Source organism: Passer montanus, unplaced genomic scaffold (genome assembly GCF_014805655.1).
Source record: "Passer montanus isolate IOZ18808 unplaced genomic scaffold, ASM1480565v1 scaffold111, whole genome shotgun sequence".
Taxonomy (NCBI): Eukaryota; Metazoa; Chordata; class Aves; order Passeriformes; family Passeridae; genus Passer; species Passer montanus.
The window spans coordinates 1,111,190-1,139,150 of record NW_024357725.1 but is presented as its reverse complement, the minus strand read 5'-3'; the positions used below and the strand labels follow the sequence as shown (position 1 = coordinate 1,139,150).

At 41.4% G+C, this 27,961-nt stretch overlaps 2 protein-coding genes across 2 annotated transcripts in view; one reads left to right on the top strand and one right to left on the bottom strand.

Moving 5' to 3' along the window:
- NRG4 (neuregulin 4) overlaps positions 1-6,845 on the bottom strand; it is a 49,627-nt gene extending 42,782 nt beyond the window's left edge. The window contains exon 1 of the mRNA XM_039732686.1: positions 6,718-6,845. The gene's annotated coding sequence lies outside the window, so the exon portion shown is untranslated. The remainder of the gene's footprint in view (positions 1-6,717) is intronic.
- The window catches only part of TMEM266 (transmembrane protein 266), a 59,157-nt gene continuing 37,972 nt past the window's right edge, over positions 6,777-27,961 (top strand). Inside the window, exons 1-6 of the mRNA XM_039732622.1 lie at positions 6,777-6,915; positions 8,009-8,109; positions 9,071-9,176; positions 11,231-11,419; positions 21,816-21,970; positions 26,283-26,356. Coding sequence (XP_039588556.1) covers positions 9,163-9,176; positions 11,231-11,419; positions 21,816-21,970; positions 26,283-26,356 — 432 coding nt within the window. The 5' untranslated portion in view covers positions 6,777-6,915; positions 8,009-8,109; positions 9,071-9,162. The remainder of the gene's footprint in view (positions 6,916-8,008; positions 8,110-9,070; positions 9,177-11,230; positions 11,420-21,815; positions 21,971-26,282; positions 26,357-27,961) is intronic.

The window sequence follows — 27,961 nt, the reverse complement described above, 5'->3', positions numbered from 1 at the left end:
CCATCAGTGCTTGGTGGCAGAAAGCTGGCCTGTAATTTGCAGTAAGTGCATTCCATCACCTGCTGAGGGATCCAGGGTGACCTGGTTAAATGCACCAGACGTATATGAAATAATGGCTCTCAGTACTCTGCGTGCTGTAATAAGGTAGTTAAATCTTGCCTTTTAGGCTCCCCGTGATCAGGAAAGCCTCTGCCAGCCAAAAGCAGTACAGCTGTTGTGTCCCCATACCTCTGTGAAATAACTTGCCTCTGAAGTGCAAGACAGATGTGAATTCAAGAATTTTAGTGTTTTTACAGAGTGGAGTTTATCCTGTGTGCATCAACAGGATTAAATGCTGCAACTGTTGGTAAATTTGCATTCAGAACAGCTGGGTTGTTTGTTTCCAAAAGCTGAATTATAAAGCATAACACTGTCCAAGAGAAGATCAATACATTTCACATCAATGGGCTAATTGTTATATACTTGCTTTTAACATACACAGTAAAGCCATAAATTCATATAAATTTATTGCATTTTGTCTGGAAGGTTGCCCATAATACTTTCCAGGAATGACAAAACAGATATTTCTCACAAATATATTTGTGATTTAGTTGGTTCTTGGAATGAAATTTTTGGTTCCAGATGCTTGTTTTGATTTGTCTAATAACTGGATTTAGTACCAGTCTAGTTAGGTTTCTTTTGACTCTGTACTGCTGGTTATGTGAAAAACGGAATTGGTCTAAAGAACTTCTCATTCTCCTTCCTAGCTAGAAATATAATATTTATGGGCTTCACAGAGCTGTAATTGGCAAGATGCATTGAAATCCTCAGCTTCAAGAGATACCAACAATTTCTTACAAGATTTTCTCTCTACTTTCTCTCATTCTTATTGTAGTGTTGTGAATCTTTTGTATTTTTTTGACATTATGTTCTCTAGAAAACTAGAGGATACTTCTATTCTAAAATTTCTAAAGGCCTTTAATTGCAAAATCCATTAGGCCCAGGATCTGAATAAAATTAAAATTGATGGCTTGAGGAAGAGTCTTAAGGTTGAAGGCTAATGGCTGGAAGACAGTCTCAAAGTTACATGAATCTAAGAGTATGATCAGAAACTCAAGTGTTAAGCTCCAAGTAAGATGGGCAGCACATATGGTGGATGAAAATGAAAATGTAGTGAGTTTTGCCTGTTCTTCTGACAGGTGGTGACAGACACCAGCACTTTCACATGACTAAGACAGATTGCCAGTGTCACCCTCCTGAACTGACACATACCTTGTACTCAGGGTGTCTCAAGGATTTGTGTTATTCTGCTGCTGTTGTTAAAAGCCTGAGTGAATTTCCAGCTCTGTCCAAACAAAATTTGCTGTTGGATTCAAATGGACTTCCATTCTTCCCTCAAAAGCCATAAATAGGCTGCAAAAATTAGGTTCATGCCTGATAAGCTCAAATCTAGTCAGAGATGACCTGCCAGGTATCTAAATAGACCTAAAAACATTAATTCTGGCATGTTCAAAAGGGTACATATTTTTTGCTACACTATTCTAAAGAGCAGCTGGACTGATCTTTCCTGACTTGAAAACAAAAAGATGTGGCTGAAAGTTTCTGGTTTGGCTTTTCACTGCGCTTCCAGGGAGTGGGAAAAAGAGAACTAAAAACAAGATCCAAGAGTTGACTCTTGACACATGAAAGCAAAATGAACTGCTTTGAAACTGAATTGGTACTTGATTTGCTTCCGTTACAAATAGTAACGATTTGGTTTAATACAACTTGACTAGATTAGTGTCATTCCCAAACGTTTAAATTCCAAAATGCAGTTGTTTTTAGCCAAGGAAATATAAACCAAACTTTGGGGTTCAAATGGGGTGGGTGTGCATGTGTTGTTTTGTTTGAGGGGGTTGGTTTGTTTGTTTTGAGAATTTGTGACACAAAAAATCGTGGTTTGTTGGGGGAGTGCCTGTGTTATGAAATTTGTCCAAACGATCATCGGACTGTATGTTGAGTCCAGAGTAATTTCATTTCCCAGACCAGAAAAAGCCAGATGTTTTCAGTCCAGTGGAGCTGTTGATGCCAGGCTCCTTCCTTATCAGCCTGTGAGGTGGCACATTTCAAATGCAAACTGATCCTGAGCTTCCATCGGTGAGCCCAGGAGCACACAAATCTGTAAAGGGACCTTTTAGCTATGTGATTGTTCTCTTTTGTTTGTTTTCTGGACTCAAGAACCCTGTGGTGTGGGGATTTTTTTCTACCACAAGCAGGAACTACAGATAACTGTGGGGATCACCAATTTATTACAGCTAAATACAAGCGGTTTGTAAAATGGAAAGGGAAATGGCATGCTTGGAATTACTCCAGAGAAAGAGATCAAATGAATAATCTGGCCGAATGAATGCCTTTTGTTTATTGAGGAGCTCAGAGCAAATTTGCTATTTGGATAGCCTTTGTGGATGGACAGGTTTTGCACACCTTTGAGATCCATATTGCTTTCAGTGTTTGCTGTAGCATTAAACTTCCCCAAGCAGAAGGCCCTCAGTGCAGAGGGCCTTTGCTTTGCCCTGTGGCATCTTCTGAATCAGCAGCCCTGTGGGTTGCTGCAGTACCTGCCAGGCCTGTGCCTTTTCTGGAAAACGTTGGGAGTGTGTGCGAACCCCGAATTCCAGCAGTGCCGGTATGCACCGTGCAGCATGGACTGTTGGACAGCCCGGAGGAGCTGTGGGCAGCTCTCGGGTTAAAGCCTGTTGGTGCTGGAGCCTTTGCAGTCACACAGCCTGTCTGGAGAGCTGCGACACAACCTCTGCCCTCCTCCCCAGCTTCCATTTGAAGAGAGAGCACAAGGAAGACATGAGTGGAGTCTTTTTATAACCTTCCAAAACAGAGCAGCTCCTCCTCAGTTTCTTTTGGTCTGGAAGTGCCATGTGCTGCACACCTGCAAGCTCCTTGGAAGAGGGTGGGCTTGACTGGGCTGTCCTCAGAGTCTGTTTTGGATTAATCCTCCTCTAAAGGCTTGGTTCCAGTTGCTCTTACTTGTTCTGTACTCCAGATTTGCAGTACTGGAATGTTCAGGATTCAACCAATAATCGTGTTGCATTTGTGGTGAGATTATTAACTGTGCACAAGATAATTTTTCGCTCTTCTGGCCCATCTAGACTTCTCTCTAGAAAGTGAGAGTCCACTTAGGAATAATGAGGGTCTTTAGTTACATGATTACATGCTGGGTTTTTTTTCCTTGAACAGTGTTCTACTTAATTTCAGCACAGAGGACGATTCCACAAGGGAATAGAATTATGACTGCATGAGCAAGTGCAAATCTGCCATTTCCTAATTTGTGAATGCTTGACTTTTTTTTTTTTTTTTCTCCTTTTCTTCCCCCAATCAAATTGCCTTTCCTGAAGTTTTTGGAGGAATTTTTCCTTTTTTTTTTTTTTCAATATGGTGTATTTAAAAACTTCACTGTCAGTCCCTCCATGAAAAAGATGCAAAATTCAAATGTCCATTCTTCCTTGAAATAAAACACTCCTTCTCTTGTGCCTCTTTTCTTTTGGGCACTGCCTAGGAATATTAAAGATTAAGGAAGTTAATTTGCTTTTTGTTTTCTGTGTGGCATCTCTGCATTCATAATTTTTTTACAAATCTAATGCCTTATCAAATTCTTGTGTTACATAAGACATTATGGAAGGTCAGTTTAATCAAAAGAATTTTTTTTTAATATCATAGCCCCTGATTTTTCCTGTTGGGGGAAAAAGAAGAACCAATTTTGTTTAATCCAAACTAAAGCAAGGAAGTGCTGGAACCATGCCTGCAAATTTGTCGGTTTTTCCCTTTCAGAAGTACAAGTTGCTGGATTCCTGAAGGGAGCAGTTTTGGCATATATGACCAATTAAACTTTCTAAATGCAGATGACTGCAGCTAATTAAAATTCTCGAGACAAAAACAGTTGTGATCCCAGGGGGCCTGGGAATTTCAGTTCTTGAAGAAATGCAACTTGCAGTAGTGGCAATGAGTGATCACATCAGGTTGGTGGTGATCCTCAGGATGATGTCCATGGTGTTCATCACCAAAAAATCTGGCTTGGGTAATTCACAAGAGTTCAATGTGTAAATCACTCTTGCTGTTTTGCTTTGAAAGTGTCGGGGGTAATGTCTGTTCAGGTGTTTCCCCTACGCTTAGGCTTATTTCAGATTATTCCTTTTCCTCCTGTTTTTCTGAATAGCTCCTGAGGGCGTTAGGATTGCCCAGCTGGCACACAAGCAGCCATCATTGGCATTTACACTTCCAAGTGTTTAAGGCTTTCAGTGTATAGGCTGAGATAAGAATGTAACTTGTTTGCACAAAGGAAACAAAATTCTGTTTCTTGATGTGGACTAGATTCAGAGTAAAAAGCTCCAGTGTGACAGAAGGAGAAAAACCCCCACAGCAGCCCTCCTCCTCTGCACCCCTGCCTGAGTCTCTTCAGTGATTTCAGGCCGTGCGTTTGCTCCACTTGGGTATTGCCAATGGCCAGGGCTCTGCACTTCATCTTTGAGTGTTTCTGATCCAAAGTCTTTCTGCTCTGCCTGCTTTGTTTCTTTGGCTGTGCACACTGCCTTGCCCTGCACTCTCACCTTTGCTGGCACAGCTATTTTTGGAGCTGTACTATGACCTGCATAAGAATAGCCATCCTGCCTTTTTTTTTTTTCCCCCTTTTTTTTTTCCTTTTTTTTCCTTTTTTTTTAATGGATGGGGTGTGGGCAGAGGAAGGAGATGGAGCTGGTGAGAACACAAAACCCCACCTTGCAGCAACAGCAGTGTCTCCTTGAGTGGGGCCTGAGGCATTTCCTTTGAATGCAAACTCAGAGCCTGTCCAACTGTCTTAAGCTGCTATTGGGGGACTTATTACAAGAACATCTCAGTATTTGGTTTTGTAGCTGCCTTGTAAGGGCACAAACTTGCATGCTTCAGCTAGCATCTGAATTTTGTACAGGAGCTTACAGATTCATGATAATACGCCTCAGAACATGAGCAAGTGCAGCAAACAGTTCTGAATCATGTTGTCTTGATTTCAGCTCAGCTGAATAGGGTACAAGTTAACTAGTAGGGACTTCAGTGCTAAAGGCTTAAATTAAATAATCTTCCTACTCCCCACCCCCAATTGGGCCCACTACATTGTGACACATATTTTGTAAGACTCTGCTTAAATCAATGCTAAAAGCCATGGCTTCATGCACCAGTGGAGTATAGATTTTCTTCTTTTTTTGAGTTTTGTTTTGCTTTTGTTTTAGCTTAGTGTATGCACACCATGTGCTATGCTTTAGCATACACTTTCCAAACTCTGTTCTATGCTTTTTGTTGTTTCAGCGGGATTTTATCTCTTACTAGCAAGCTCCAGCCAAGGTGTGGTGACTGACAATAGAAGATTGATGTAAACATTAACAAATTAACTAGGGCAGGCTGTGTGCTGGGCAAGGCCAGCAGCAGGAACCTTTGCTCAAGTGCGGGGCATGACCCCAGCGCTGCACAGCCGGGAGCGGGCGGTGCCCGTGCCCCAGCACAGGAGAGGAGGAAAAGCACAGTCAGCCCAAGGACACCTCGCAGAAACCTTGGGAGCACGGGCATGGGTAGTGACAGAGCAAAGCTGAAGGGCTTGCAAGGCAAGGACAGCACTTTGAAGCATTTTGAAGATCTTGGTTCAGAAAGAGCTCAGTGGCTGGGGTACAGCTTCCTTCAGCGCTAAAGAGGGGTGAAGAGCTGAACCAGCTTGGCTGAGATTTGAGCTGTGATCTCACATGTTTTAAGCTGGGCTACCCGTTGCAAATTTATACGCTTCCCATCAGATTGCACTGTTCTCTTGGTACATACAAGATGTCATTCATTTACTGCAGTGAATGTTTGTGGTTGTTATACTGCTTGAAAGCTTGCACTAGAAACTAGTGGGACAATTCTTTCCTTTCTGTTGTAACTCCCTTCCAAACTGTTTCTGTTAAACTTTGGAAACTGCACTCCTGCTGCAGCCATCTCACCTGGAAAACACACCATGGAACAAGCAGAACTGCTGAGCTCTCAGGAGTTGGGCATTGCCCATGCTCACGTGGCAGCTCAGCAAGTGCTGTGTGCTGCCTACTCTCAATTCTACAAAGTGGGGAAAAAAGCCAAAAACTCTGGACCTTTAGTAATTCCATCAGATGAGACTATGAGAGAGGCGGCATTTTTGTCTAATGAACATTGAGAGTGTTAGGTGGGGAAAGGGCTGCATGGAAAAATTTTCACTCAGGTGATTGATAGAATACCCAAAAGTTGCCTGTCTGTCGGCAGGGAGAAGAGCAATGTCATTCCACTTTGCCTACGGGAAAATCCTATAGGAATGCAAGCAGGAGATAAGTTTAAAAGAATAAAATGTCCCTGCTGATCCCTGCTGCCTTTAAACACCACTCAGTTGCAAAGAAGTTTCTTGTGGAAATTTCAAGTTGTTCATGTTGCTCTGAAATGTGATTATTTTTAAAAGGAAGTCAAAACCAGATAGATGAAGTGGAGTGGATGATAAAAAAAAGTTTTTGCAGAATACCAGTATATGTTAAGATACTTCTTTCTATTGCTTGCATAAAGCCTGGAAAGAAGTGTGAATCACAGTAATCCATTTAGGAGACGGATAGATACATGTACACAGCCTATTACATCTCTTTTGTCTCCTTACTGCACTTCCTGACTTGTCTCTTCAGTTGGTTAGATCAGCTAACACATCAGTAATTTTCCCCAGCGATTACTCACGTTTTGCCTCTCTGTTTCAGGAGGGTTGCAGTGAGTCCTGTGCAGAGCTGGGTCCCCGTCTCTCCTTGCGGGCGTCTCGGCGCTGCTGTCCCAGCCCGGTGAGCTCCTCGTGTCATGGTAGCGATCCCTGGCTCCGGCTGGACTCTGCTCCCTGCAGAGGAGCTGCTGCCTCCTGCCAGCGGCTCCTTCAGGCCCGGGGTGAGCACACTCTGCTGCAGAGCTGCCAGCTCCAGCAGGAGGGAGCTGGTCTGGCTGGGTGCTGCTGCCTCCGGTTCAGAGCCCGGCCGAGCTGTAAAACACAGTTCTGTTTCATTGCAAGTGCACTTCCAGCTTTGGGAAAGCAGGAGAAGGGAGGGACAGATATTTAGTGTTTGTGTCCTGGCCCATTCCCTAGAATCTTAGGATTAATCTAAAAAATAAGATTTCTTAAAATCTATGTACAGTTTTTGTCATTGCTTTCTTTTCGAAGTCCCCTTTGGATGTGAGATTGGGGTTAGCAGCACTGTGCTGTCTCCAGAACAAACGGTGAGGTTTTACTAGGTTAAGAAGCTTCCACATGTACATTTGCCTGTCTGTCCTCTAAGGCCAGTTTCTATCAGTCTTCTTCCCATTTCCTAAATCAGTTGGATCCCCATGTATTTTTTACTCCCCTGGCCTGATAATGCAGTTAGAGCAGGATTCTCAGTTTTCTCACTCTCAGAAGACAGGTGCACAGTATCTCATGCCTTGGCCATTTTCTCATGCTGAGTGCTTAGAACAGCTGATTTGGGTAAAATTTTTCATTCAGGATTGTTAGGAGTTGTTTCGTGTTGTAAAAATGTCAACTGAAAATGAGATGTTAGGGAGCGAACATTGCAAACCAAGTCCGAGTCTTACATTTTAGTTTTGTTGTGCTGGTAGATGCAACAGTTGCCATCAGAAAGCTCTGTGTGATTGAAATATTCATAAATTTAGGCAAATGTTTTAGTATTTTGCTGCCTTAGGGGTATAGTAAATGAAATAATTTAAGGTGTATAAAGACCAGGGGATAAACTCCCATTGATACTCGAATGGATATGAAATCAAGTTTCTGCTGTGTTAGCAAAGCTTTATCTGAAAAACATTTCCTTCTTACTCTGTTTTTAGAAGTATTACAATATTGTAAATAAATGGAGGGTGTGTGTCTTTCTAAAGTATGTATAGTCTTTTATTTAAAGTTGTTCCCTTTGTATGAAATTAAAGTTCTTTTGGCTGACTTACCTACCTGAGGAGGATGATTACAGTGTAGAACTTTTTTTTCTTGCATACCCAGGCACATTATCTGGAAAATGTGAAAATGCATTGGCTACATTTTGCATTTTTGTAAAATTACAAAATATGAAATAAAGTCTTGGAAATGGCTCTACAAAAGATGTAAGTTCAATTTTACTTTCTTGTAAGAAGTGATTGCTAAGGATTTTAATGTAGCTACATTTATATATCTCCACTCTAAATACTTGACTAACAATTCAGCCTGTACTTAACTCTAGGGTAAAGTTTAGTATAAGAGCATTTTTCATGATCATTTGTATTATTGTAAGTAATTCTGCTTTGACGATTATTTCTGTTTAATCAAAATAAGAGTCTGTTTTTATGTTACTTTTAAAGATTTTATGGCATCTATCTTTGCAATAGCTTCACAAGGTCTTTCATGATTTTCAAGAGCTTTTGTTTGTTGTGTGGTATTCCTTGTTTTTCCTGCTTCCAAAACCTGTGTATCAGTAGGTCACATTCTCACAGGCTTGTCCTCTTTTGCTCTGGAGCCATGCATTGCTCCAGGTACAGGACAAGTGGAGATTTTGCCTTCTCCAAATGTGTTACTGGGTTTTTTTGATCAAAATACTATCCTGGTAGCAGAATGTTTGACGACATTATTTAATTTTTGGAAGAGACTTCCTAAGATAGCAAAGGGAGTCAGGAACAGTTCAAACTGGAGAATGGAGACCAAACCCCCAAACTTAATTGACAATGTTAATGCTTATGTCTAGAAAGTGTAAAAAATTTGCCTTCCAACAGAATTTATGCTCCTGAAGGGGTGAGCTTTCTCTGAAAATCTCCTTCCCCCTCTGATCTTGGTTATTTTCTCAACAATTGAGTGGTTTAAAACAAGACCTGTGTTCTTATGGAATTATATGTCTGTGTGTGAAAGTAAATGCACTGTAACTGTACAGCTTCCATAAGATGAGGAATTAACCTGGAATAAAAACACTTTGAAAAAGTATCATGGGGGGAACTAACCTATTAATCACAATTAGCAACATGACAACTGAAGTCAGTGTAGCCCTTTGGATTTCTTTCAGCTGTGTTTTAGATAACCTTGTTTTGCTTCTCACAGAGACCTAATCTTGCAAGGCTAGAACTTTAATGCAGAGCAGCTGGAAATAGTTAAATATTGGAACCACTGCTGATTTGGTTGCATCCTCCAACATGACCAATCCTCAGTAAGTACCATGTGATACAAATTACTTTAAATGAAAGGGAACAGTCTGCTACCTGGAGGAGAATGATGTGACATCCTGGAGATTTTGTATTTGTCTAAAGATTGTGAATTAGCAGAAACTACCTGAATGATGTTGTAAGCATGTCTGATGTGCATTACTAACACCAGTGGCTGAAAACTAGTATGTTATGTTGTTTTCAGATCTGTTTATCTTTCTTTTTCCTGCCCAAATCTGTCTGCTAACACCAGTCTGTTTGGTTTTCTTTTCAATCAAATCAGACTTTATTTATCATCTAGTCTGTCTAAGAATACAGAAACTCAGTAACGTTGGGGGAGGGAAGGTTGCACCAACCCATTTCCTGTTTCTTTTATGCTACTGGAAATTGGATCATTGCATGCTTTTTCATGCAAAGCTGAACCAGTTTGGACTTACAAAGGTACATGTCCACAGGATGACATTAAAGGTGAAAATCAAAGAAAATTTTTGCTAAAATTAGCTTTCACCGCTACGTTTCTGATTTCAAAATGAGAAGATTCTTGTTTACAGAAGAATACAGTTCTGTTGGAAATTAAAGAATCTCATTACTTTCCATTATTAGTTAGACATGAATAAAATAAGAGCTTTTAGGTTGTTCAGGTAGTACTTCCTTTTACCTTTTTTTTTTCTGCCACAGTATGACATAGCTGCAGCCTTTCCCTGTCAAATATGCTACATGTAACAGCATTTTACTTTCTTGATAATTCTGGCAGCAGTTAGTTCCTTTTAATTCAATAATAGTATCTTCCATCTGAAAGAATTACTCTAATGGTGAGACTCAAACCAATGGAAACTTTCAATGCAGAATTTTAGTTCCTTCACCCACATCCATAAATTATATCCTTATACAAGATGTGCCAGTTAAGTTGTCTTCTAAAGTAGCCTTTTATTTTGGGGGGAAGAAAAAAGAACTGCTAACCAGGTTGCTTAAATTGCTGGAAAATTTCAATAAACTTCTTTAAAATAAAATGCAATTTTTGCAGTCAGATAACACGGGGTGCTAAGAACTTTTTAACTGTATCCCTGTGAAAAAAGAGTATCTTCACACCTGCTGTATACCTCTGACAGTAGCCTGAGATTTCTTCCAAAGTTACCAGGCTCCCCTAGAAGAAGCTGCAGAAGTTTGTGCTTGCACATCCTTGGGATCAAGCAGGGCAAGTAGCTTTGCATGTCGCAGCAAAGATCAGCCCTTGACATGCAAGCTGTGTCGTACAGCCAAGCCATCCTGTGCATGCACTGATGGTAACAGATAAATTTCCACAGAAGTAGTATCTTGTTCTAAATGTGGGAGACTTACACATTGTCAGACTGTTTTCAGCTGCATGGAGTTCCCATTAGTGTTAGTGGGCTGCTGTAAGAATACCTGATCAGATTTAGAAGCTGTACATAAGGTTAGTTAAGATAATCTTTATGGAGGAGGCCATAATTCTTCTGAATCACTGTTCCCTTTCAGTACTATTTTGAAATAACTTGTAAAAGAATGATCCTTTTTAGGTAAATGGAACAAAGCTGCCATCCGTCAAAACTGTTTGAATCAATGTTCAAATCTGCAGTGGAAGAGGGGTCTAAGTGCACCTAGTGGTTAACAGTTGATTTGTATATGATAATTAAAAAGCCTAGCTATTCATTGCTAACCAGTCTAACTTACAAAGCAGTGAGTCTTTAGTTGGCATAGTTACATGCCTTCTTTCTGTTTTGCATAAATATTTTCCTTTTGGGCTCATGCATTTTTTCTCTATTTGTTTATAACACAGCCATTTCTGTTTAGCACTTCTGAAGCAGATTCATCAGAGTGAAATGTTGTTCTCCTGTGTGAGGTTTCTGTTGATTACAGTGAGACCTACTAAAGTTTGGAGAGATTTGATCTTTAATAACAACACCTCCTCAATGACCTTGCAGAGGCCTTTTAAGTTGTTGGCTCTTATAGGATTCCATAAAGTTCTTGTCTCTAATTTCCTTTTACTTGTTTGCTCACTTATATTTCTTTCTGTGTACACATGTGTTTATTACATTTTCAGGCCTACAATTGAAGGCAGTGTTTCGGAAGTTGAGATAATTTCCCACCAAGTGGAAGAAGAGACCAAAAGCATTGCTCCTGTGCAGCTTGTTAATTTTGCTTATCGAGATCTACCTTTAGCTGCACTTGATCTGTCTGTGGCTGGGTCCCAGCTTTTGCCAAATTTGGATGAGGAGTACCAAAGAGAAGGGTAAGTATAAAGGGCATTTATTGTCGTGTAGTCTTAGGTTACAGGAATTTCATGGCCTGTAAAACAGGAAACCTTAAGCTGGAGAAGTGCAGCCAGTTGTCCTTAAACTCTATGTAAAATTATTGTCACAGGATAGAAGAGATCTTTTCTAATATCCCTAATCTGGGCTGGTTTAGAGCAGTTTATCATTTTAAGTGGTTCATAGCTAGTGTTTGACCACAGTCTGGAAGCTTTATCTCAGGAAGAAACAGATAATATTCCTGGCCTGTCAGAGAAGCAGAATGGTCTGGTGAAAGCTTGAAAAAGGTGTTTCAGGATGATGAGTGTTGGCTGCCATGACTCTTGGACATAACTGTACATCTCTGACTGAGAGATAATGTCTGGTACTGCTGATTCCAGGACAGAGAGTGTACTTGTCACCCAGTAATTTGGATTGTGTAGTTTGTTAATGTGAGAATGTTGTCTTTGATAATGTACACAGTATATACATGCTGCCCCTGTATTTATAGAACGGTGGTTCCAGGTTCATTGTAATAAAAGATCTTAATCAGTTCATAGCAGCTGCCCAAACATAGCCCAGTGTCAGATTATGTAGCACTGTTGTCCTACAGGACATTAGAAGTCATCCTTATGCCTGGTTCAGGCTTGAAGTGGCTGTAGGTGGACTGCTGTACTAAATTCTTTATGAAAGATTTGGGTCAGCTGGAGAGAATCCAGAGGAGGGCAGTGAGAATGATTAGAGGCTCAGAAAATCTGCCGTGGAGTACTGATTGAAATAACTGTGTTTCACATGACAAAGAGACCTTGAGGGGAGCTTTCAAGAGACTTCAGTGAGGAAGGGAGCGGCCTGTTAATGATCTCTGTGGTGTTTAGGACAAGAAGTAAAAAGCTTGAATTGCAGCAGAGAATAGTGAGGGCAGCAAAGTGCTGGGGTAGGCTTCCAGTGTGTGTGAGAAGGAGGGGGATAGAGGTACAATTGCTGGATGTCTTCAGGAAGATGCATTTGTCAGGAATGAGAACACTATATTTAACATCCCTCGGGACAGAAATGGGCTGAGCACTGGGGCCTGCCCTCCCTGGTTCTGTGCCTGCTGTTCCCCTGGGGTCACACTGAGCACAGACCTACTCCACTGTCACTGGGGACCAGGGAGAGCACTTCCCAGTAAACCATAGAGAATGCTTGCTGCTGAAGACTTTTAAAGGCTTTATAAGCACCTCCATTTATTAACAGCTCAGTGCATTTTAACCTGTGCTCTGTAATCAGCAGAGACCTGCTTGATCTCAGCTCAGCAGGTATTCTGTGTGGTACTCAGGAAGCAAGATGTGGGGAAGGCTCTTGCCTTTAATTGCTTTCCAAATTGGACTTTATGAGACTTCTCCAAAAGGCTGTTACTCCAAACAAGGGGAAATACATTTTGAGTAGGTTATATAAGTACGCTACAACTGTAACATAAAACACCCTGCATAGCAAAAGAGGCACTTGAAAATTAATTTGAGTATGCAGGTGTAATCCTCAGGCTATTTTGGTGCTGAGTCAGTACCAGTTTAGTTCAAATATGCATTTTTATAGATTTTTGTGATCTGAAACTCAATTCTTTACTGTGCCAAAGGGCACAGGTCTCTCACCATAACCATTTGAGCAGCTTTGCAGTCTTAAACATGGAAATTGGCTTGTCATCCTTTTCCTCAGCAGAGATCGCTCCCTTCACTCAGACTTCTTTTGTAGCTTTGTCAGTCTGAGTGGAAATAAGCAGGTGCTCTCCATACCTCCCAGCTGTAGAGCACACTCTCTGAAGAAAGTTCAGAGCTTAAGTTTGGACAAACCAATGCATTTTGGCTGAGTGTGTTCAGCTGCCTTGTGGGAATGGTGGCTTCTTCCTTTCAGAAGCATCCATGACAACTGATGCCCTGAGAAATTTAGGAGCAGAGCTGGGCCTCATAAGCCCAGCAGCAAAGTAAAATACTATCCCTGTGCCACCTCCTGGCTTGGTTGGGAACATGACTGGTTTTATGGATGTGGTGTCATTTCTTTCCCATGGCCTTTTTGGTTGTGAATGGCTTCAATGTGAGTGAGGAGGAGGTGGGGCAGGTCAGATCTGTTTGATACGGGCACTGGCAGCCACAGCTGCCTTAGGTGCAAAGAGGGGGGTGTGGGGAGGGCAGCACAGGAGAAAATGGCAAACATCCCTGTGGTTTCTGCCAGCATCCAGCTTTGTGACTGAGGCTCTTCTACCCCAGTGCTGCTGTGCAGAGTGCAGGTGGAGATACCAGCCCTGCTAATGCCAGGGAGGGAAAGATTCCCTTCCCTGGAAGTCTGCTTTTTGTTGCAGACTCCATGTGTTACCTTCTGCATGCATTTCCCAGAGAACGTCAGGGAAGATGCCAGCCTGCATGGACCTGCATGTGCTCTGTGTGGCTCTGATATTCCAGATCTGCAGCTGATCTAGGCAAGCTGCAGTTGGTCACACTGCAGGGCTCTGGCACGTGCCTGTGCTTGGACAAGGCTGAGTGGTTGTTACAGGCTGCATCTCTCCACAGCCTTGTTGGACAACATAATTGTTCATAGTCATCAGTTCCTGGTTACTCTGGGCATTCACCAGTAAGTCTCCATTTCCTTTCATGAAGGAGCAAGAGAGACTTCAGGCTAGGGATGAGGGAGAGGGCAAAAAAGGAGTCTTCTGATTTAATGGTTTTGCACTGTGCACCTCAAGGAGCACAAAAGGTTTTCCTCGACCTTTTCTTCTTTAAGTTTGTACGGCACTCAGGGTCCAAGCACAAATTTGACCTGGTTGCTCCCTGGGGGAGCTTTCTGTTTCATCTGAGGGAATACTCCTCTTAATAAAGCTGATATTAATAGGTGATCAGGAATAGGTGGGTCATAACCCTCGTTGTGTGCCTGGGAACTCTCAGATGGCATCATGCTAGCTACCCCTCTGATAAGAAAAGAAAGAAATGAGAAGAAAAAGGAAAAAAGAAAGTAAGTTGTGGTCTGTCTTTAACTTGTTAGACCATATGTAAGCTGCCATTCCCCTGGCTTTAATACTGGAATAAAAGCCTTACTTTGTGCAGTTTGATAGGTCTTTGCCTTTTCATATCAAATTCTCAGGGCAGTCAGTTCCTGTCGTTGGTGTTGTTGAAGGCTTTTTGTGGACAGTTTGAGCTGGTTTTGTCAGACATTTAGATAACAATGCTGATCCCTATGCTAAGCAAGAAGGAAAGGACTGCAGGTTAGAGGCAAGTTAAGCCTGTCCTTGAGGTACACCTGTAAGTAGTAAAAGGGTAATCAGGCAAGAAAAAAACCTCTCTGCTCTACCTGAAACCCTCAAACAAAATACAAAACGTGTTGTCCTGCATTTACTGGAGAGGCTGTGGCTGTATTGAACTCAGTTTGCATGAAAAGAGCATGCCAACATTTCTTTAAGGAGCCTAAGAAAGGTGAGATGATTTTTAAATATTAACATTGCTTTAAATGCCACTCTTAGTTTCTTTTTTTTCCAATCAAGTATTCTGTTTTTAAAAAAATAGATTCTCTCTTCTGCTTTTTTTGCATTAAGTCCAATAAAAGTGATGGAGAATAGCAGAAAAACTGACAACATGCAGAAAGTAATACATGAATAAGGAAATCTCTCCTTCCTGTATTTTCTATAAGTTCCAGTTAATAGGTATCAATCACAATAAATTATAAAAAAAGATAGTTGCACTACAGAGTGTATCTTATTGTGTGAATATGCAGATTGCCTCTATCTTGATGAAGATCTGGAGTTGAGAAACAAGGGGGAAAGATGTACACCAACGTTTAAATTATTTATTGTATTTAAATAATTTAAATACAATAAATATATTTTAAAATATGTTTTAAATTGCAGCTCTTGAGTTTTAATGTTAAACATTTGAAAGGTGAAAGTGTTTTCAAATACTGCGTTTTACATCAAAACTAAAGTTTGTGAGCTCACAGTTAATGCGACTCATTTGACATTAGCTGTAAAGAGTCGGGCTGTTGTAAATTAAAAATTTATGATCATCTGTTCATAGCCTTAGATTTGTATGGTCACAGCTAGAAAGTGCAATAACTTTCAGTATTTGCAATATTGCGTATTATATATATTGCAATAACTAAGTGGGAATATCAGAAAAAAGAAAACCATAAGGACAGAGAGAGAGAAAGGAAGGGAAACCAAAACTGAAGAGAGGTGTACAGAGATGCAGAAGATAACACAGAGAAGAGTTGTGAGCTCTCATTTTAAACTGGTTACCAGACTGCTGGTAAATGTATTCACCCATTCCGGGAAAAAAAGATGTCTGTTCCTTCAGTCTGTCTTCTGTAATTGTACCAAGTAGGTGCTATTATTTTTCTTTTCAGATTAATCTTTCAGATATTACTTTGATTTTTTGAGGTATTTTACTTGTGCTTTCTACAAAACTTAAAGGTGCTTTATCTAGAAGATCAAGTTATCCATTTCTCTTGTTTTCTGCTTTTCTTGTCTTTATCTGGTGGTGTAATTAAAAATAGTCCATTTTCTGAAAAGTTCTGTGCACCTCTGCAGATCCTGTATCTGGAATAATGGTGCATAATGAGGTCCAAGTCCAAGATAAAGTGCAAGGGTTTTGGAGGCACAACTATTTCATGTAGCAAGCCAGCTCCTATTTACAAAAGTGAGTTGTAATTTAGTTTTAGCTGCCAGTTATAGTCTGAATCCAGAAGGATGGTGCAAAATCCTAACGTGAGGATGCAGTGAGTGAGACCATAGTGCTGATCTGTTCTTTGTGCAGTACTTTATCACTGCTGCTCTTGGTGCTGTGGTCCAAAACAGACCTGCACTGCAGCAGAAAAGGAGCATTCAGCTCCAACAGAACCTCTGAGGTGCCCAGCTCTTCAGCAGAGAAATCATGAAATTTTGGGCTGTGTTAAAGGGGTTCAGTGATTTAGAAATTTCTGTTTCTGCACACAGCCTTTTAAGTGTTTCTCTTGGTAGATTTTGTTTTCCAGAGTAGCTCATTACTGTGTTTATCCCAGTATCTCAGTGATTTGAATGCATCCCCCCCATGTCTTCTATCAATTGGTAGAGAGAGCAGTACTGTAAGTAAGACAAAGAATTAATTTTCTAGCTCAGCGATTTTAAGAGCTTTTTGGTTTGGAGATATTTCTGTATCTTTCCAACAGAACTTGCTTTTCCCAGATAGTTTTTGAGGATAGAAATGGAGCATTTGTAACCCACAGAGCACTGTTTGCAAGGCTCTTTATTGGAGACTGGAAATGACATGTGTCTGATTTGTCTGGCTGACAGTGGAATTAATTGTCTGAATTGGGGAAGATACAGCTTGGGGAAAATATTGAAATATGGATAAGCCATAAGACAAAGAGGAAATGTGAAAAGAGGAATGTTTGTCTGGAAGGCAGGTCTGTAAAAGAAAAACAGCTAAATGCTGAGCAGCTGTGTAAAGGCAAATCAGGTTTTAGGATTGCTTAGGAAAAAGAGCAGAGATTAAAAGAGAGGCTGTTGTTGTGTCTCTATATATCCAAGCTTTGCCCATATCTTGAACACGAGTGCAGTTCTGATCCCTGTCAGAAAGAATATGGTAGCTATAAAAGCACTGGAAAAGAATCAAAGAAAAACAGTGATCAAAGATGTGATACGTCTTCCATTGGAGATTACTATGTAAACTAGGACTCTGCAGCCTGGAAAAGAGAAGGCTGATTGAGGGTTGATTGATATTACAAAGTCTGTGACACAGAGAGGTTAAAATAGGTTTGACACCCACACCTCCCTCCCAATACAGTCTCTAAGGTACATTAATAGATAAAGGCCCAGTTCCAAAGAAACAAAAAGAGTTTGCTCTTGGCACAGAGGGCAGTAGATGCCTGAAGCTACTGTCTGAAGGATGTGTGGCTGAGAGCAGCTGATCCCCACAAGGGGAGCCTTGAACAAGTTTGTGGAAGAGAAATTCACTGAAGTTTACTAAGTACACCCTGAGAAAACACATCTGTCTCAGGAAGTGACAAAATGGAAAAGAGCTGGGTTCTGTGAGAATTTTAAGAGGAAGGATTTATATGCTTGCTGTGTTCTTAGTCGTCTTGAGACATCTGCCCATGGCCACTGTTGGAGATAGGGTGCCAAGCCTTGGTTCAGTATCTTCTAGTATGGCTGTTCTTATGTTTCTTAAAGGGAGTTTTTGAGGCTGATGTTATATTGCACTAAAGATTTCAGCATAAAAAGAAAAAAACTAACAGCAGTTTTCTAGTGAGAGGAGTAAAAGGCCAGGTAATCACTGGCTGGCTGTGAGCAAATGGTGTGATATACACCTATGAAGAAAGCACAAATGATACTAGAAAGCTTCAAGTACTTCAAATAGAGCTGGGAAGCATTCATGTAATTAATTAATTAAGCCTATTCTAAAATATTATCTACTGCTCCAGTTGTCTGTATTCACATGCAGAAGAGGCTGCTAGCATAGTTACAGGAACTGAGTGTTCTACAAAAAGCATGGGCTTTAATTGAATTACACACCTGGCTGCCATTAGTGTGTGCATTCATCGTGGACAGGGTGTCAGCTCGGGAAAAGACCTAATTAAGCAAAGAATGAGTGTGTGTAAACTGGCCATGGGTGAATTCGAGGAGAAAAATGGGGGACTCTCTCTTGCCAATTGAGCAGCAGACTTTTGCAGGAGTCTTCCAAGAAGTGCCATGGGTTTGAAGTAGTATAAGTTTTAGGGATAAAAAGATGAGAGTGTTGTCAATAGTTAAAGTTCTTTAGTTAAACCAGGCTTGTAGAAGTCCAGAGAAGAGGTGCAGAGCTGTGTGTGTTCCTTGGAGTCAGCTGCTCCAGGCCTCCAGCTGCTCCCTGCAGCCTGCTGAGAGGCTCTGCTGTCTGTGTTGGCTCAAACACATTTTGTATTGTTATTTAGCCTGTGTTCCTGCCACTTCCTGACCATGGCCTTTCTGCTCCCTGAGATAGCAAATTGGATCTCATCCATCCTTCTGTTTTCTGATCATAACCATCTTGTGAGGTGCAAACACTTGCTGTTTAGCCAAAGGAAAGAAAAAAAAAGACAGGGTGTAAGGTATAATGCAGATTTTGGGGTATTTGTTTACAAAACCAGAAAATAGAAACAGTGACAGATGTTAACAGCTTGAAAAAACTGTTTGTAGTGGTTCCTTACCAGACAAATATGTTCAACCTTTCCCAGTTTTGCCTTATGTTATTTTTTTTTCCAAGCTGTTTATTAGTAAGACTAACAGGATGATGACAGATTGGTTTTGGACAAAGCCATGTGTGAAAGTATCTTTAAAAAAAGTTACCCCTGGTAAAATTCCACTGAATATATTTTAATGCCTCAGAACAAAGCTTTACAGCTCAATGTCACCAACAATTAAAAATTTACTTGTACATTTATTTATTTCATCAAGGCATTGAAAGAAAGGTAAATGATATTTATGTTGTAGAGACAAATCAGCTGAAATACCTGATGAAACTGTTTGAAATCATGCAGGAAAGTTTTCCAAAGTCATACTTGTGTGTGAATTCAAGCAAACACAGTCAGGACACCAATAGAGTATGTGTTTATTCTCTGAACAGAACAGGAGACTTTTTTTGCTAGTTTGTGGGGTTTTGGTGATTGGGGATTTTTGTTTGGTTTTGGGTTTTTGTCTGAAGTGAGGGAAAAAGGCCTTTTACTTTTGTCTGTGGTTAGTATGAAATCTCTTCATAAATGTATGAGCTGTGTAAGTTATATTTTGGTTTGTTGGATGTCTGGAAATTCTGTGTAGCTGACTTTCTAATCTGAGATCAAAATTTGAGTGTAGCTTTGCAGTGTCACAGGTGAAATGGGCAGAATTTGGAAGGTAAGTTCAAACCCCCACTAGTTCTGGCAGGGGTTTGTTTTTCTCCAAACCCAGATTTCTCTGAATAGATGACCCTTGCACATCAGAAGAGATAGAGAGAGAGAGTGCACTGCTAGAACAGTTTCCAAAGGTGAGGTCTGAGTTAGGAGTCAGGGTGGTTGTAACGTGCCACACACGGGTGTGCAGGTGCTGATCACTGTCCACCCACAGGCCAGGTGTTACCAGACTCACCTTGGTGTAGCCAGTTAGCGTACAGGACTGGAGGTGGTTCTTCAGTGCTTAAATTTCAAATCCTTTTGTGTCTTTGAAATCAATTTATACATTTTATGAGTGTGATAGATGTGGAAATGTGCACATGAACTCCATGTGACCTCTTAAGCTGACTGCTTTATCAACTGTAAACTGGTAGTTTCATTCAGAAGCTTTTTAGAATTGGTGTTAATAATATTGATTAATAATACTGAACAGACAGAATAATGCCATGTTATTTAGGATTCTATAACTAATTAGCAGTTTGAGTAGTGATTATCATGGTTATGTGTATTGTATGCTAAGTATTACAGTTGGTTTATTCTTACTGGTGCACTTGGTATATTTGAAAATCTTGACTTTGCAGAGCTTTTAGAGATAGGTACTTGGGCCCTCTACTGATGATTCTGTGGATAGGAAAAGCTGTCCTGCAATATTAAAATACTGGCATAATGGGTCTTTTGGAAAAGGGAATATAAATGTAAGCAGAAACAAGAACCAAAACCTGTTCTGTTTAAACAGAGCCACCCCCCTCATTGTATTTAGAAATATCTAAAAAAACCTCAACCCTAAGCCTAAAATCATAGTAGTATTAAAAACAAATTAACCTGTTTTGTGATATGTAAAATAAAACCCATTAAAAGATCAAACTGGCAAAAAGGCCTTTTTTGCCTTACGTTTTAACACAACCTATTTGAAATCTATTGCATTCTGTATTCAGGCTGGAGCCATAATAAAGTTTAACCTAAGGGCAAGTTGCTGATAGTAACACTTGTCAAATCTTCTCTGAAGCTTTGAGAGTCAATTGAGGAGGTCTTTTACAGTCAGGCAATCAGGCAATCTGACTACAAGTGTTGTTGATGTGCTTAATTCTGAGAAGCTGCTGGAAAGTGTCAAGTCTCTGAGCACTGCTTGGCATCGCTTTCTCCCTCATTTGTGAGTATGTCAGAACATTTTGTGATGTTTTTCCATGAGTTTGATTATAACGTGAGTTATTTAGTCTAGAGCTGTTTATTAGGAATTGATCAGTATCACCATGTCTTCTTGTACACCTCTGATTTCTGTTGTGATATTTTAGTCAGACAGTGGGGTTACTGCACCACACTTGCAGCTTTTTAAACCCTGGCTAATAAATCATGTCAGCTTTTCATTACCTAATGTGTATTTATAGTGCTTTGAAAATCTGAAGTGTCAGGCAAAGATCCCATTTGAAGTTTCTGAGGTGAGCCAGTACAGAACCTTGCAGAACACTGTGATGAGAGATGATGTGATACTGCATCAGGGTGGTACTGAGGGGGAGGACTTAGGAGATGAACAGAATCAGGATGGGCTTTATGTATCTGAAGTCCATGCTACTGTTATTCCTATTACCAATATGCCAAAAAAAAGTAAAATTAGCAACCCTCATGTAAATGTGTATCTGCATTAGCACAAGAGTAGTGCAATGTTTACTGCTTCATCAGCTTCCCTCCTGAGTTCTGGTCCTCAGAGCTCAGCCTCCTCACAGCTTCCTGCATCCTGCCTAAACCTTATTTTTCCACTGAAAAAGGGTTGACCTCATCCAAACCACGTTTGGGGCTGGTCCCTGGTGCATGCTGTCCCCCAAACTCTGGCAAGGGAATTCTTGGCCTGATCCACAAACAGGTTGATGAGAGCTGGACCAATAACCAAGCAAGAGAGCCTTGGCCAGAGGCTTGGCACTGCCAGGCTGAGTACCTGTGCTGCTGTAAAGTGTGGCTGTGGAGTCACTGAGCTGCTGCTTTGGTGTTTCCCAGACTCCTGTTCTCTGCTATGATATCATGGACTCATTGTTGCAACCCAAATCTGGCAGCCCTTGTAAGATCTGTAGAGCAGGGATAAAGGTGCGTGGCCAGAAAATTCAGTAGCAGAGAAATTATTTTTAAAAAGTCATTAGCTTCTAAATAGCAGAGTCCTGCTGTGCCTTGGTACTCACTGGAAAATGAATGCAGCATGTGTGTCAAAATAAGAGCACATGAGACCTGGTGAGACAGGAGGAAAGCAGAAATGTGTGTCTGCTAGTTAGGGCTGCATGACTCAGTACACTGAAGGCACTTGGACACCAGTGCACTCCAGAGCTGGGGAGATCCCAGGCTGAAGGTTTTTCTTACATTTCTCTCAGTAAAGAAACCAGTCAAAGTGAACTTTGCAAAGTCTTTGTGCATTATTGCTGAGTGTATCCATAACAGCAGAACTTAAAATTTTGAGTTCTCTGCTCTTTAGCTCTTTTCCTTTTTCACTTCTTCTTCTTTTCTTTTCTTGTTTTTCCCTTAATTTTATTTCCTTAGATCTAACTGGCTAAAACCGTGCTGTGGGAGACGAGCAGCTGTGTGGCAGGTATTTTTGCTCAGTGCAAGTCTCAACAGTTTCCTGGTAGCCTGTGTAGTATTGGTGGTGATTCTTCTGACTCTGGAACTCCTAATAGATATAAAGCTTCTCCAGTGTGAGTAGGAGGATTTTTTTCATTTTGATTTTTTAAATTTTTTTTCTTTAATTTTGATGAAATAGAGGCTTAACTTGCTGGGCTGGAAGGTTTTTGAAGGGGGAGGATATTGGGAATGGTTTTTCCCTACCATTTAAATGATTACTAGGCTAGGTAAGAAATGTGTTCTTGTGGAATCCTGGTATAGTGAAGTCAGTCTCTTGTTTGTTATTCTGACCAAAGCTAGGTCAAATAACAATTTCAGTACAGGACAAATTTTCAAAGGATACAAGCAGAGTGTGCATGCAGAGATTCACATGTGTTGTCATTAATACTTGAAAAGCTCTGTCCTTTACAGACATTTACATATGCACAGGAGAAAAATCTGTGCATCATTAATCTCTGATACCCATCACATGTTGAGAGACAAAAGTGATGAACATACAAAAATAAATAGAGTACTTGGTGTTAGCCGCTTATTAATTACTTCTGCTCAAATTACAGCCTTCTAGCTTGTAATGTGCTGAAATGAGACAGATTTTCATTCTACTTTGCTAACACTCTGTGAGTCAAATCATAGCTTAAATGGAGTTCTGCTTTATCTGAATTTACTCTACACAGGTTCCACAATGGAAATTTTAATGCTGCTGTTTTGCTTCTTAATTCATCTTTTTTCCCCTACTCTTCTTTTCCTCCATTGCATCTCTTTTTTTTATTTTTTTTCTTTTTCGTGTATGATCAGAAGTTGACATGACCACAGACACCACCAACACTTTTCTCTAAGCTAAATGTGAGGAGCAGCCTCTAGTATCTCCAGCAATCTCAGATGTGTTGAAATGGCAGCTGGGGTTCAGACAATCCCAAAAATGCAAGAGTACATAGCATGAAAGAATGCCTGATGTCTCCTGTGGCAGCTTTAAACTGAGCAAACCATGTTTTTATTCTGTTGAAGTCCTTTTACTGTTGCAATTTGTCAATTGATCATAGTGGCATAAAGATTCAGATGTTGCAGTTGTATTGAGATGACTTCAAGGGACTTCATTGATAATTGCAGCCTCTGATGAATGTGAGATGATGAATGTGAATGACTGTGTGTCATTCCATGCTGTTGCTCCCCATTTCCACCCATCTGTCCATACTGCACATACTGTTCAGGGCATGGCCACTCCCTTACTTTCTCTGCTCTCTGGTCACTCACCATTTTTGGATGAGGAAGCCCAGGATTTGGACAAGTCTGCCACTTTCAAAAAAGTCAGGAATGCAAATTTTGGGTATAAAGCCTTAAGAAAGAAGCTTTCAGCAATACTTACTGTGGTGTCACATTTTTATGTAGAGAATTTTCATTTCCTGTAGAGACAAAGGGTTTTAAAGACTGTTGATTTCTCTGAGTTTTAACAGTTTTGGTTACTCTCCTCTGGAAGCACTAATTTTCTCACCATTTATTTTCTGAAGAACTTTCTAAAGAAAGGTCTACCTTAGGAATCATTGCTCCCCTGTGTTTCTGGTGCATGTGACACTGCTGAAGGCTCTGCAGCTTACACCTTGTGCATGACCTGCAGATATTTGGTTGAGGCAGGTGACTTCACTATTTAGAGGTGGCCCCTGCCACCAGGATGGACTTGCTCAGGTCCATTCCCCTTGTGTTACTACTTTACATTTTAACTAATGAATCTTGCCATGAGGCTTTTTGCCTTCTCCAAGTTTGTATACCTTCTATCTTGTTTTGAATCAGATAAAGGGTGATCTAAGTATTCCAGTTGTGCCTTGTAAGGGATGTGTGTCATTTACATTGAGGTTTTGCAAAGCCATTAGCCCATAACTGTGTTTCTCAAAAATATAATTACAGTTTTAAAAGGTTCCTTATTCTGTATAAAACCAAGCAGCGCATTGGGATACCTTACAGCACATCACTGCCAGTTCTGTCCATAATAACAACTGCTAATCCATGCTGCAGAACTGTAATTACTTAGGAAGCCTCCCTTTATTAAAAGAAATCCAAACCCACCCACTGGAAAAAAATCAAACAAAAGAAACCTGGTGTTTTCTTTGGCTGTGACATTTTTAGAGTATAGCTTTTCTCTCCTGCTTTTGGTGTAGCCTTTGGTTGCATGGTGCACTTCTCCCATGCACAAAGCTATTGGTTTCATAGGTCGACACCACATTTGGAAACTGTAGGACACACAGTTGTGTGTATCAGAGACCTTTTAGGGTATTTTAGCACAAAGCATGTTCATACCAGAATTAGAAACCCCAGAAAGCAAGGGACATATAGTATTTGTTTTGTTTTAGGTCTCGTTCTGTAATCAGATTTTTAAGTCCGCTTGTATGCACTAACAAAACAGCATCACAATACCTTGTGATGTTCTGCAAAAGCAGAAATAGATTAGTATTAACTCATTTGCACCTCATAAAAAAAACGAAACGTTGTGTCAGGTTCCAGTGCCTCAGAAATACAGGCCATGCTATCCATTCCTCTTCTTCAGCAGTTTTGGGGAAAAGGAGTTCGGGAAATGATGGTGCTATTGCCCTCGTGCTGCAGTCAGCTGCAGCAGGTGCATGTGGAGGAGGCAGCAGCCCTCACTCCTTGTCTGTTCCCGGGCTGAGCCCTTCAGAACCCGGGCTGTTCCCTGGCTGTGCCCTGCAGAGCCGGGGCTGTTCCCGGGCTGTTCCCGGGCTGAGCCCTTCAGAGCCCGGGCTGTTCCCGAGCTGTGCCCTGCAGACCCGGGGCTGTTCCCGGGCTGTGCCCTGGCTGTTCCCTGGCTGTTCCCTGGCTGTGCCCTGGCTGTGCCCTGGCTGTTCCCGGGCTGTTCCCGAGCTGTGCCCGACGGGCTGTTCCCGGGCTGTGCCCTGCAGGGCCCTGGCTGTTCCTGGGCTGTGCCCGGGCTGTTCCCGGGCTGTGCCCTGGCTGTGCCCGGGCTGTTCCCGGGCTGTGCCCTGGCTGTTCCCGGGCTGTGCCCTGCAGTGCCCTGGCTGTGCCCGGGCTGTGCCCTGCGGAGCGTGCACGGGAATCGCCCCGTCCTGCAGCAGAGGCTCAGCCCCGCGGGGTCCGGGCTTGCCCGAAGCAGCAGCATCACACACACATCCCCTGCAGTGTGCATCTGCCGGGAAATCGGGAACAGCATCGGCTGGGAGAGAGCGCTGCTGCTCCGAGCTGCTGCAGTGCTCGCTCGGGCTCTGTCCGGAGTGTTCCCCCCTGGTCGTGGCTGCTGCCTCTCTCTGTGTCGCCAGGAGGCGCCTGGAGCCTTGTATGTCAGCCGAGCCCTCTTGGAAAAACTGCATCCCAAGGGTTTCCCGTTCTTCGGGCTGCCCGATAGAGACAGTGCCTTAGGAAACTTTATTATATTGTATTTTCCGATTTGTTTCCTCTTTAAGTAGTTCCTCTGCTGCAGCGCAGCAAATGCTCTCATCAAACCTCAAAATAGCTTCAGCAGTGGGAGTTCCAGTGGCAGGGCATATTTAGTTTTATTTGTATCCTGATTTCTTCCTACATGCTTTTCCTCTCCTCTCCGTATTAATCGATTCTGATTTTAAAATAAAATTCTTCATTTTGTATGTGCCCTGTATGTTCTTGGGAAATTGTTAAGTCTGCTGCAGTCCTGCTCTTGCACACAGCCACTGCTTGCCTTACACAGTCATTCCCTGGCTCTGCAAGACTGCACAGACTGCTCTGGTGTGTCTGCTGTGGAGATGGTGGACTCACGAATACCCTGCAGGAAGGAGAGAATGTTTGCTCTGCATTCCCTCAGTCCAAACTTGGGAGCATGTGGGAGTAGGAATCGCTAGCAGTTCAGTCAGTGGACCCTGTCAACTTTCTGCATTTTTCTGTCAGCATGAAATATATTTTGAAGCCCATTTTGAGCATTAGTTTTTAAGCACCTGTTCCTGATAAATACTGGTCATCTGAGATGAATTGTCAAAGACTGAACACAAGGAATAATGTGGGGATAGTAGAGCATTCTGTTTCTTTACTGAGTCCTAGATCTGGATTTTTAGGTGCACAGGAGTTAGTCACACATCTCGTACTAAAGCAGCGTTGGGGTGAGAACATGAAGCAGTGGCAGAGCATCAAAGACCTGAGCTGTGTCTGCCATTGCTAACCAACAGCAGGATCTGTTAAAGCTCCACTGAAGAGCTGCTAATGGTGAATGAAGGTGAGCAGCTGGCAGGGCTGGAGTTCCATGTCCATTGCATCCCATCCTCTTTCTGATACTTCCATTGCAAAATCCAAGCAAGCAAGCTTTACCATGTGTAACTTGTGGCAGTACTAATTATGCTAAACCTGAGTTTCACTCTGCTGCTGTAATGACCCTTGGTTGTATTATGTTCATTGCAGTTTCAAGTGCTTCCCAGTTTGCAGGAGTGATTCACTGGATCAGCCTAGTCATCCTCTCTGTTTTCTTTTCAGAGGTATGTATAACCCAAGTCTTTCACCACATTATGTTGTCACTGGAATTAGCAAGAGTTTTACAGTAGTTTGACTGGAAATAACATAGCACAGTGCATTTTAAGGAAAAAAAACAAAGAAAAGTGTATTGTTGTTGCTTCTACTTAGCAAACTAAAAGGTGTTATTTAGATTAGCACTGTATGTGTGTTGTTCAGAATTGGTAAGGAAACATGGAAGGGAAGATAGTGCCTTAAAAATTATAATTGGTAAGCTGCAGAAAGAAATAATTATCTCTGAATCTACAGCCACTGGACAGGATAGTTTGATCCATTTGTTATCAGTGTCACTGGGTATAAAGTATAGGATTTAGATGAAGATATGTTCTTCAAGAATAAAGATCCATGGGAGTTTTGTACAAAAAGATCTGTTTTGAGAATGGCGTTATCTCCTCTCACAGTTTATTAGGGTAGTTTATATATTCCAGGTTGCTGCATATTGACCTGGTCAGAGAATGAAACAAATGGTGAATTTCTTTGCAAAAATGTTTATGAATGTATGCACTGGAAAAGACTCTAGTCATGACGTAACAAATTACCAAATTGGGATAATCTGCCTTTCTGAGCTTTCAGTTTTGTTCTGGAAAGATGTCATTGGTATTGAGACATTTAGACTGCTCCTGAAACATTCCAAAATGCTTTTATTGCTATTTTTCAGGCTTTAATATGTTACTTGTCACAATAACAAGTTTTATGTTTGTTAAGTTGGAAGACTGCTTAGACATAAAATATTTAAAAATATTTTTTCAGGTTCCACAGGAGAAAATATAATCCAGAGAAGTTTGTTAATGACTTCATTCTGTAGAAAATTTAGGTAGTTATGGGGTAAAGGTTACAAAAAAAACAGTAATCAAAAAACAAAGCTATGATAGCTGCAAATGATTTATTGGATCACTTGTATTGGATTCGTACTCATCATATATGATTGGTAATTTCCATGGTGCTCCTAATGAAATACATTTACATGTATCATTTTGTATTTCTCAGCAGTTTTTTAGCTGGTGTTGTCAGTGGGTGCTTTCTGAAAGGGTTGTGTGATGGCAGGCAGGGATCTCACACTGCTCTGCATCCCAGCCTTGTGCTGCACTTACACAAACAGATCCCATTACTGGCCCCATCCTTTGACAGTACTGGTGGGTTGTAGGTTACATGTCAGATGTAAATAATCTTGAAACAATTAAAATAACTGGTAGTCTTTCCTTTGTGAATGATCCTAATTCCCAAAGGCTCAGGTTTGCTAGATGGTGTCCATTCCCTTTAAAGAAATCCGTTCCTCTCCCCTCCAGAATCTTCCCTTAGTGGGGATTAGCACCCTGGAGCTCGCTGTAATCCTGAGCTTCCCAATGGGATCAGCTGTTAGCAGCATGACTGCACAGCCCCATTCTCCTGACCCCTTTGCTTTCTGCAGCTGCTTGCCCCAGAAGCCTCCCCTGTGCTGCTCAGTTCCCTGCTGCTGGACTGCAGTTGTGTTTTCATTCCCCTGCACCACCAGCACTCTGCTCACACCTGGGCAGAGCTGTGTCCCTCCCTGAGTGCCCAGCTGCTGTTGGGCTGTTTGTGGCACTGCACAC